We start from the raw sequence: 12,157 nt of genomic DNA on the forward strand, positions 1-12,157 counted from the left end.
ATTACTGTGATGAAAAAAAAAGGCAGAGAATTGTACTTAAAATGTAACTATTTCATTTTTGTCTAATTTATTGGAAATATAGTAAAAATTTTCTCTCACTGGTCAGTGACTGACCAGTACCAGTCACTAGGTACCGACTCTGCTGAATCTCTGATATTCTGGGCATGTTGAACTGCACCAAGAGAGAATTGCAATAGCTGTTATAGTGCATGTAGGAAATAGGGTTGAATTTTCAAAAACATTCGCTATAACTTACTCCAGTGATTAACTCTTTAAAAAATATGACCCTTAAGTGTCAGTACTAGACAGATGTACAGATGGTTATCCACACCTTGCAATAACCAGTGTGGATTCAGCCAGGCGGCAGGTGGGAAGGTTGTGGACATCTGTATCACCTCTCTGGCTTGTGCATCTGTCTCTCAGGGCCCGTACAGCTGCAGCGGCTGCTTGCCTACATGCCATAACCAGGAAAGAAAAGGCAAGTGGAATTGTAGTCCCTAGACATGGACATCAATGGCTGGCACCTGGTACCGAATTCTTAACTCACTGTGTGCATTTCATGGTTTTTGCACATCAACAAATTTTTTTTTTTATGTTGCACATATCTAATACCTCAGTGTACACTTCTGAATTTTCATAATACTTCTTTGCAATACTGCATTTTATTTTAGGACAGAGTATAAACATTGCAATTTTTTTGGTAGGAAAAATATAGTGAAAAATGATACCTGAAGAGGTATTACTGTATTAAAAAAATGGAAGATCAAATTATCACTAGATCTTTTGATACTCAGTTTTATAATCCATTGAAATTCTGTTGAAGAGATTTGTACTTTGTGTAGCTGGAATGACTGCCAATCACGCTTCCCTCATCTATTATCTTATTCAAATTAATACTGGTAATCTTGAAATATCATAAGTAGCTTTAGCCCTTCTGTAATCTACTTTTAATAAGAGGAATGAAATACAGTCCATATGGTAACCTGGATGATCTGTCTTGAATTATTTCTGGGATAAGTTCAAATACATACCTGAGTTTTGGTTACATACCCAATCTCAAATTATTTTCATTAAAAATTAAATCTCCTTTAAATACACTTAGTCTGAGGCCATCTGTTGATTTCATAAATCCTATAGCCCCAGTTCTTGTACTGGATAAACCTCTCCTACACTAACTTACCATGGAGGTTACAGCATCAGAGGTGGCAGTTGTGAGATGGGCTGGGAGTTTTGCATGCTGGAGTGAAAGGATGAACAGCATTTACCTTTTTAAAAGCCTACTTCTTACTCAAGAAAGTAAAAGAAAAAAGTGTCTCAGTGACTTCAGTGGGTTTTGGATCAGGTCTCAGTGTGGCGAACTGGCAAATTGTCTGATGCTAAGTATGACTAGATCAGGATAAACAGTGTGCTACTCCTTAAAGAATTTTCTATGTAATGGTATCAACCTATAATAGAATAATAACACATACTTTGTATTTTTATTAAGTGATGTGTTTCTACTAATTGAAACAGTAGGTAATTTCACAGAGACAGAAAAAAGGTGTTTTTTCTTTTAATGTAATATTCATTTAAATCTCTAGGGATTTCAGACTTGTGTTTGAAACAATAGTCCTATGTTCCTGTTTCTGAACTAGTCATTAAGAAGAATACACAGGGGAGTAATCATAATTTTGACTCCCCTTTATAATTACCGATCTATTTTTGTATTACACTGTCAAGAGACTACTATAGCTGCTTAAAAAGAAGCCTGGCTTCAGCAATGAAAAAGCTGCACATCATTCATTAAAGCTAACAGCAAGCATGCAAATCCTAAAATAATTTATCATCAGGGTGGTGGTGGTGGTGGGGCACTTCTAAAACAGAGGGTTCTAATCAAGCTGTGTGCAGTCTGCAGTGATACAAGGAAGGACTTTTCTGATTGTCAGAATGCGCTATGTGTCAGCATTTTGACTGTGCATTTCAATGTCAATATAAAGTGTTGTGAAAATATTCGGTCTTAATATATAAAACTTCCTCATATTCATTTTTTTCTTTGTAGACTCCAGGCAGTTGAACATACAAGAAGAAATTATATTTACTTAAACCATTTCATTAAAGTTGGTGGATTTCCCAAAGATATCGCTACTTGTCACTGAGCTGTTGATGTGACTGTTTTTTATTGTGGTATAACAATAGCATCGCATTCCTTAGAGTAATATGTGAGATTTGGATAGCATTATGGACTTCCAGGGCCTTTGAGAAATACCATTATTTTTTTGCTGATTTTGTGTTAAATAAGTACCAGCCTGTATTTGTGGGTTAATATATGCATACCATTTGGAACGTACTTAGTGACATTATGTAATTCACAGATGTTTTGTTATTCATAGTACTGTGCATTCATAGCTCTCTGTAGTCACTGTTGTGCAAAAACTAATGAGGGAGATTCTGTGTGTCTTTTGCTGGCCTTTTAGACTTGTCAAACTCTCATTCAGTCAATTCAAATCACAAACAGTGGGATGTGGTGCCCTTTTCTGATTATTTTGCTATTTGACTGATGGAGTGGAAAGGAGTAAAAATATTGATTTCTCGCAATTTGTGCATGTATATTTCCTGTTGTAAAAATACAGAGGAGGACATTAAAAAAATAAGATCTTATCTTTCCACTGTATTTGGATTGTGCTGTAATTTATCCCTTTGAGAGGGGATACATTATGGTTAGAATAAGTATTAGATAAGGATTTTATACGCACTTTTCATAGGCCTAAACGAAATCATACTGTTATAGATAGGAGTGAATAAAACAAAATGAGAAAGCTCCTGTGTTTCTGTTGTTGTTGTTGTTTTAAATCATATTAGAAATGCTTTCTCCAGCTGGTTTACCAATTCACTCTCCTTGATTTCATCATCTGATCAGCACCAGACCACTAGCTGATGAAAGTTGGTGTTACTGATTGCAGTGGCATTTATCATTTTCTATTAATATAAAAACCACAGCGTCTCAGTGCTGTAGTTCTGCTGAGGAAATAATAAATCATAGGAATTAAATGATGTCCAAAAATCCTCACTGGAATCAGAATTTTAATTTGGAATTTTGTTACCTTTTTTTTTTTAAAACCTCTTTTCTTTTTTTACTTTGTTTTCCTGTTAGTCATCCCTTTTCTCTGTGATTATTGCATTCTTCATCCCACATTTCTGAACCAGTTTCTTATCTTCATCCCTGCTTGATTGGACTTTTTGGACTGTGTAACTATAAACTTTGTAATCTCTGGTTTTTCTTCTGTCACCATATTTATCATTAATTTCTTGCATGTTATGTTATCATTTTAATTATTGCCATGAAATGTAGTCATTCATTTGGTAAAAAGTTTATTCACACTTAAACATTCAGTGCTTTAGGTTTAGCTTGGGGTTTTTTTACATACAGTGTTAAGTTCTTGGGATAACAGTTTTTTCTTTGTTTTCCTGTTTCTCCATGGGAAAGTATTCTTCCCTGGGAATGCTTTTGGTGAAAATTTAATCTCCCTGTGTTTAAGCTCGTTGTACAGCTTTGTACAAATCTGTCATTTCTGACTACCTGCCTTTGTGGAAAAGAAAAGTGTAGTCCTGTGTAACTTAACCCATCCCTGACCGTAATGTCTTGCAGGAAAAACAAAGAAGTTTGCAATGTTCTACCTTTCCATGTTGGGCTAGTGATAGTCTTGCCTTTCACAGAATCACAGAATCGTATAGGTTGGAAAAGACCTTTAAGATCATCGAGTCCAACCGTAAGATTGGACTTTGCAGAGTCTGGGATCAGTATTAGGAAAGTAAATACATTGAATAATGAATTTGACAGTTTTGTAAATGCAGTACTTTTCCACTTTAAGTGTTTGCGAAACTGTGCTTTTGATTTATTTAATATTCAATCATTCACTTTGATGTTCCATTCATTTGTATACCACTTCAGTAAATAGACATGTAAAGCCCTTTAGAGCTTCAGTCAAACTTCAGTCAAAATGCCCATAGGAGAGTGATGACAAACCCAAGGAACACAGAGACTAATGTAAAATCTGAGACATATATAGAAAAGTTGAGCTTTCTGTCACATTTAAGAGGAGTTAGTGTAAGAAGCCGGTAGGAAAGTGATTTTTATTAATCTCCCATATCCAATGAACTTCATTAATGTGAGATATGCTCCTGAAAACATCCTTCCTTCTGTGCTACCATTCTGGCTTCCCATAACTGTGTCAGTGATTGACAAGCTGCAGTCTTTGCACTGGATGAGGGTATAATACTCCAGCTTGCTTTTCAGAGCTGTGTTATCTTTGTAATGTTTTCTAATAAGACTGATAATGTGAATGTCGGGTGGTCCAAAAAATGCGTTGAAGTCTAGCAGTGGTCCATGCTCAGAATTTTTAGGAAGTTCCTGCTTTCTTGGTGAACAGAAGGGGCAGAAAACATAAAGCACACACAGTTTGTTTTGCTTCAACTTGCAAAATTTATGGAATGGTAAGCCAGTGGTGTTTCGCAAAATAGCTTACATAAAGTGCCCAAAAAGATGAGTTTGGAGCCCCAGTGAATATCTGTCAGAAGAGAATTCCTCCTGCAAGCAGGCAGTGCATTTCATTCTAATGATGTGCTCTGCTTCTGTGGCTGGTTTACTCTGTGATGAGTAATGGATAAAGGTTTTTAACAGTTTTATATCTAAATTTGAGGAGTGGCAGAAAATAGTTGGTTAAGTCCTAATATAAAACCAGGAATTATTTTAAAAGAGACATCTGTTCTTTGAGGGCTGTGGTACTTTCTAGCCTTTTAGTCCATTCTGTCTCATGTCCAAGCAGGAAACTGAATGGACATGGCTAATCTCACTCAGACAGATTGATACCATCTTCACCCCATTCAAGGACATCAAGAAAATTTCCAGTCATGGAGATCACATTATCATACACAGGAGCAACACAGCAGTTAGATTCTGTCTCTGGTTCTTTGTCGGCATGCTAGCAGTTTCCAGATTTAGGTCTGATGAATATAAATGGACAAGAATATGTATTCTACAAAATGTCTAAAGAAAAGCGCCCAGGGCAAACTAGCTTCCGTTTGGTTTTATGTGAAAGAAAATGTAAAAAGCAGCAGTTAGTTTCTTCCTCTGTTTGTCCCCCTAGAGTTTTTTCTTCATTCACTAAGCTCCCATATTTGAGACAGTTTTGGATTTTTCTATTTCAGATTTTTGCTTTTGTATATGTAGAGAACACTCCAATGGAGGAATACAAAGAAGATGGATGAGACAACTGATATCTTAAAATGGGGCTGCTCACTGTAATGTCAAAGGAAGATAGGTGGAGAAAAATACAAATAATGAACAAAACCCAACACATGGTTCTCTAAAAGGGAACATTTTTGTCTCTATGTAAGTAGGCTCCAATTCTCAAACTTGAATTCGGCACAAAATAATACCTCTTAAGGAGACGATGCTGAAAGAAACTTAGCTGATTCAAAATAAAAGATGAAATCCTTCACATAAATATTCCATGTACATCCATGCCTGAGAGGGTAAGTTGGAAAGACCCTCTCCTCTGGCAAAAAACCAATCACAACAAAATGAAGACTTAAAAACTAAGCACAAAAGATCAAGTTTAGAAAGTGAGTTTTACATTTCACCTTAGAAACTTGGCACTGCTTCATTTTTACATAGCATCATTTTTAATATGTGTTAAATTAAAAATACAAGATAATAAATGTCCTGAAGTGAGCACAAAACTAGAATTCATTGACTGCTGTTGATCACTGTTGATGCTGTGCATTGCAGGAGGGCAGTGTGGTTGTACTCTTACAGTGCTGTTAAGAAATAACAAAACTTGAGTAGAATGATTAGGAGATAGTTACATTTTGGTATAATTTATTTATTCTGACATAGAAACAGAAGTTTTAAGCAAGTTGTTTATTTGGGGAGATACTCAGGGAGACAAAATCTTCTGTATAGTTTTACGATCTTCCTAGCGGTCTCTTTCCAAGTACTTAATGTCCTCACTTGGCTGAGGCTAGAAATACTATTCTCTTCTCAGTATTGCCAAGGCAGGCAATCTTTAGTCTGTTCATATTTTTAGTCTTGAACTACCCCTGGTCCCTTATCCATATAGGGGCTTCATCCTCTAAATATGAGAAGTATTCCTCTTCTCTGAGGAGTTCCCCCATCAGCAGAATGATTGGGGTTTTTGTATAAGTGACTTCAGAATGGTTGCCTTTTTTTTGTTTCCCTGAAAGGGCTGGCACACTTTTAGGTGTTCAGAGAACAACTATGTATTTGGATTGTATCCCGAAGTTGCTGGTGTAGGGGTTTTTTTTTTTGGTGAAGATTGCCTGCTGAAACTCTTCATGAAAGAACTGCAAAACTTAACCAAATACAACGTCATAATTCTTATGGGGTAGGCATTTGGCTAAAATAAGAGAGACATGCAGTGGTCAATGTACATGCTTAAAAAATACTATTATTAATATTATAGTTTCTGTGTTTATCAGGCAAGTAAACATAGTAGCAGAACATGACTTAAAGTTTTGCTTAGATTTTATTGTCTTTCATGTCTTTTGGGGGATGAATTCCAGCCTGGCAAGTTTAAAAAAATTATTCCCCTATTACACAAAATGTGATGTATGAAGCATAAAGAGATTAAGCCCTTTCATTATGAACTTAGATATGAGTATAGGAAAACAGCAGAAAGGAATTAAGGAGGGCTCGGTTTATATAAGCTAGGTGTAAAAGGAAAACTCATGGATATAAATTCTGCGAATGTTTCAAACTTAATTCTATCAATGTTTGTTATGTTTGTCTGTGATTTCCACCCACAAGACAGAGACAAAGCAGCTGTTCTAATTGTTATGAATAATTTACATTTTTAGTTTCAAAAGCACTGATATTTGTAATTTAGTTTAAAAAAAAAGGAGATTATTTTAAAAGGAATGGTAAGCAGAATACTTTCATAGTTCTTACGAAGAAACATTCCCCATTCATAGCCTATATGACAGCTCTGGCAACATTATAAATCTTTCCAACCTTCTTATTCCAATTTAGCTATACTTGTGAGGATATATGTTGAAGGCATCTTAAGCATAAAGAAAACAAAGATGCTAAGCCATAAACAAATATGACAACTAGCATTTTTAACCTGTGTGGATTTGGAAAGGATTTATACTGTATATCAAAGGATAATTCCTCTGTGCCTCTCTGCTGTTCAAGAAATTCACCTATGACACTTTTCAGTGCCAGGATTGTTCTATTGTTTCTCAGCTCTTATATTCTAGAAAGCTGCATGGTTGAATAGTTGAATGTTTAAGAAATGCAGAATATTGTCCATCTTGGCATATATAGACTCTTGAAGTGTTTGGCAATTAGATTTATGTGCCAGTGTAGCGATACAGAAGAATCTTAGTCTCATCACTTTGCCTCTAGAGCAGCAGGGAAAGCTATGGAAATAGCATAGAAACCCTTGGCAGCCAGCAGTAGACAGTTCCTCAGCCACCCTTTCTTTGCATTTAACTGCAGACATACTGGTTAGCCTGTAAGGAAACTTAAGTCATCCCTATGCTCACCTTTAATAGCTTAATGCTGGACTTTAAGGAATTAGGAGGTTTTTGGGAAGTAGGAGGCAAAGAAGTCTTAAAATAGGTACAGCAGGAACAAAGTGAAACGGAATTTGAAGGGAAGAAAGAAACTAACCTGCACTCCCCATCAGACGACAAAGACAAAAAAAAAAAAAAAAAAAGTTTTATAGCACAAGTATGTGACAAAAAATGAAGAGGTGTTTTCTGATTCCTTATATAGTCTTTAAATGACTGCAAAAGAAAAAAGTCTCATTAACGTCTAAATTGGTAAGGAAATGGGGCAAGTGCAGTCCTGCTGTCACATCACAGAATCATCCCCTTTCAGTTTTTAGTTTATTGCTTGCTATTCAGGATTTGTTTACTTTGAATTTTAACATGAAATTAAAGAGTAAGAGAAAGAATTTAGGTATTATTTTTGGTCAGAATGATAAATGTGACGTTTGAAACAGCCTCCCATAAGATGATACAAGCATAAGCAAAGGAGCAGAAAAATGCTTCAAAGGGTCTGTAAGTCATGGAGCAAAGGAAGTTGTGCATTTGTTGATGGTTCTCCTGAACCCAGAGACTCTTCTGTATATATACCTCATAATTAGGGCTTTGCATGCCTGCAGGGAGGGTACACAGCCAGGGAGCAGCCTTTATGCACAGCATGCTACCCTAGCAACCTGATAGATTTCCAGCAGAAATGTGTGTGGCAGTTAATGCTGATCTTTGCAGAGTTAACCCATTTTTGGAGAGAGAAGTATGCACAGCTGTTGTGGACTAGTCAGCATAGTATGGCTTCTGAAATCCATAGGAAAAGAACTTGGGCAGTGTATGTTCATAATCGGTATATGTGTCTGGATTTTTTTCCCTTATCCACCAAATCCCTGTGTGGATAGTAATGTGACATCAGCCACATGAGATGATGCTCACTAACTGTGCTTTTGACCTGTCCTAGCTTCGCCGTTTATTTCTCACCTAAGTGTGATATGAGCTTTGAGTGTGTATTTTACGGTTATTCACTTTTAAAAAGTGAATTTCCTATTTGCCGTTCTAGTGCTTCAGAAGAACTCTGAGGAACTGTTTAAGGGATAGTTGGCTTTAAAACATTGCGTTATAAACTTTGGCTGCCCAGGGTCGGATTTGCATAGCTGTCCAAGCTGCAGTGGTGGGGTGGCCAGCGGACAGAAATAGCCATCTGAAGCTGAGCTCTGCCAGTCCCAGCCAGAGCCCTAGGACTAATTTGAGTATGAGAAAAAGTAAATGAGCACAGAAGTGAGAGAGAAAGGGGTGAGGAAAGGAGAGGAATTCTTGTGTCTCACTGAGAACTGACTCCAACAGCTGGTTGGGATCAGAATGCTCATACTACCTGTCCTTACACTTTCTCAGGTCAGAACTAGAAAAAAAATCACTACTACAGAGTGAATAGCATGTATGTGTCTTGTGGCTGTGTTAATCTCATGCAGTATTTTAAAGACATAGAGTAGAATATCCCTTGTGGGTGTGCAGAGGGTGGGAAATTGCTTAATGGTCAAGTGTGAAAGAGTAGGACGGTGGAGGAGACAATTTTCTGAATCTCTGACAGGCTGTAGGGACTATTTGCAGCTTGTATAATTTAATTTTGAACCACCAGAGGAAGAATTTATGTGCACAATTTCTGCTGTTTTCCATCCCCAAAGGAAAGCATCGCTGCATCACAGTCTACCCAATCATCTGATATCCTCATTAATCAGCAGAAAAAAAAGATATGTGTGATAGGAAGTGTATGTTTGCATACAGTCTCAATGACATAAATCTGTAAAAATTCTGATTTTAGCTGTCAAATTTATTGGTAGAATAATGAAAAGACTTTCACCAAGACACTTGAGTACAAAGCTTTGAGAGTCATATACAGCAGGGAGTTAAGATTCTAGCTTTTCTGAACTTCAGTGTGTTTATCAGAAATAAAAGTTGAGAGCATCTCACTGAAAGTTTCATCTTCCCTTGTATTAGAATATAAAACCTTAAAATTCTGTCAGTGCATTCCAGTTAGGACCCCTGAATTCTTTCCTTGGATTTACTAATCTAATCTAAAGGAAAATTGTTGAAGAAAGCTATTTGGCCTATATTCTCTGTTATTTTAACTGAGAAAATCTGAAATTGGTTTATCCATAAATAAGGTTTGTTCAGAGTTCCAAACCCTTTCTCTCTGGTAATTGACTTTCTACTACTAGTTAAAATAGTAGGGCAGAACAGTAATACCTGAATGGGTTGAAGGGAAGTAAACTATTTTGTGAGGATTTTTCTGTATGTCTTCCTAGTGTTCCTGGGATGCCCAACACTTCTCCCCAGACAAGAATTATACAAGTCTCCACATAACTGATGTGTAAAGGACTGCTCATTTGGCTAAAACCAAAATGAAAGAAAGGATGAGGAGTCCTTGTGACATACTAGTCTGCTGCAATGCATCTCCATTATGCTCAGAGAAGTCTAAGGTATATTATCTCTGTTGCTTCACTGGGAAAGATGTAGTTATATATCGCTTTAAGCAGAGAATGCTGTAAGCAGCACAGTATAATTTCAGTTGTTTTTTTGTATATTAATCATCATTTTATTTTACCCAGTTGGTGTGAGATTGGTTTGAACTATTACAATTAACTTTATAGATAAATATGTCTTTCTCTGTTACCTGGTTCCCTATTATTGTTTCTACCTACTTTGAAATTTTGTATTGCTGCCCTTCAATACTACCATGTATTGGATCATCTTCCACATAAAATCAATAGCTTTACTGAAATACCTGCTAGAACTGAAGGACCATTCACCTGGAATAGCAGGAAGGAAGGCTTTGTAAGGTTTTCTAAAGATGCCTGTCTGGATTTACTGGATCCACTGTGGAATATTATTGGTAGAATTAATAAAAAAAGACTATTACTTGAGATAGTGCATGAGAAGTGTTGTTGGGTTTTTTTACTAATGGAAAATAATGGAACTAAAATAGTAAATTTTTATTTTGCACCTTAAATTCATAAAATTAACAAAGTGACATTTTTGTCTTGTAAGTTTGAAACTTTCATGAATACAGTCTAAATGAAATTTATACTAGTGAAGGGAGGCCTTTCATGTGGTATTCATCAGTTGCTATTCTTGTTCAAAACATCTAACTAATAAGAACATAATCATTGCTATTTAGACTAGTTCTGGCCCCTTGAAAACAACACATTAAAATAAGAAACTATTCATCTCACACCTGGGTAAGTTCATCAGGCAATTAAACATGGAAGATACAATTAATCTTCTTCCTCTTCATCATGACATATGGAAATGTGTGAAATGTGAAAAATAACTTTGGAAGTTAATTTTCTTGTTTTCAAAATTAAGACAGATATCTTAATAACAAAAAGTGCATTCTGTATGTTTCTGAACTGGCCACCTGTATATTTATTCATATTAGGCTTAAAGCCTTCTGCTCCCACAGTAATGAATATATCTTGCAGGTTTTTTTCTCTTTTTATCATTAAGTCTGTCACAGGTCAATACTTGATGGAGTTTAATACCTGCATCCTTCTCTAGTAACCTGCTTTAGATTTTTGCATTGTCTCAGTCTCCTTCAAATAAACAGAACAAAGAAAAAATGTTTCTGTTTGGCAAGAGGGTCTAACAGCCCTGCATCCTTTCTGATTCAACATTTGTGTTTGTATGGTACCCAAATATCAGTGTTCACACTGACCCTGAACTTAATTATTCTTCACATATTTCTTCTGTCATCATAGACAAATTTTCACCAGAGCTGTTGTTCCATTTCTCATATATACCCTTAGGACTGAGACCTCTTTGCCTCTTTCCTGGACCATACCATCTTAAGAAAATGATTTCTGAGTCCAGCCTTTGTCAAATGTTGCTTCCTGCTTTTCAGAAACACCAGTAATTACCACTAAAACTCATTAATACCACTATGGCAATGGCAGCCTGATACTTGTACTTTTCCACTGACTCCCATTCAAATTCCAAGCATTTTAAAAGCTTTTCAGACATTCATCTATCTTCATTTGCTTTGCTTCTCATCCAGTTCCTCTAACACCTGCCCCATCCTTCCTACAGAATCGTGCCTGCTGGTGTGAAAATATGTTCTTCTGCATAGTTCTGTGAAACAGCCTACTTGCATTTCTCCTTCTGATCAAGCCTTAATTGCTTTTCCAAACTTAATTATAAAAAGCCTACTTTTTCTATTTTTTTTTTCATTGGCCTTTATTTACACACATTTGCTTTCTGTAATGCTGTTATGGGAGTATGTTACGTTGTACATACTTCTGTCTGCTTTGCTATTCTAATACATATATTTTTAATGGTGCAGGAAATACATGTGGTACAAATTGGTTTGCCATTGGTTTGGCTCCATCTCTGTATTCTAGGATGGCTGGTCTTATTAAAGTCTATATCAAACACTTACGATGTAGCTGCATCTAGGTTCTGTTCTGCATGGATATAGAGGGAGCTTGCATGATACAGCAAGCATCATCTTTTGGCAGGAGTGCCTCCACTGTGGCAGCACTGCTACATGCACTTTTACCTTTGTTCATGTCTTTTCAAACTTACCTTTCAGAAGTCAATATTGCAACAGAAGAGATAAAGGCATAGA

The 12,157-nt window shown here is 36.3% G+C and overlaps 1 protein-coding gene across 8 annotated transcripts in view; it reads left to right on the forward strand.

The window, feature by feature from the left end:
* Window positions 1-12,157, forward strand: part of PCDH7 (protocadherin 7) — a 291,460-nt gene that overhangs the window by 63,803 nt on the left and 215,500 nt on the right. Inside the window, exon 4 of one of the 8 annotated variants that reach the window (XM_075499892.1) lies at window positions 9,840-10,432. The exons of the other annotated variants lie outside the window; for them this stretch is intronic. Within the exon in view, the coding sequence (XP_075356007.1) occupies window positions 9,840-9,908 (69 nt within the window). The 3' untranslated portion in view covers window positions 9,909-10,432. Of the gene's footprint in view, window positions 1-9,839; window positions 10,433-12,157 lie in introns of those variants that run through there. 8 annotated transcript variants of the gene reach the window in all.

Source organism: Mycteria americana, chromosome 4 (genome assembly GCF_035582795.1).
Source record: "Mycteria americana isolate JAX WOST 10 ecotype Jacksonville Zoo and Gardens chromosome 4, USCA_MyAme_1.0, whole genome shotgun sequence".
Lineage (NCBI taxonomy): Eukaryota > Metazoa > Chordata > Aves > Ciconiiformes > Ciconiidae > Mycteria > Mycteria americana.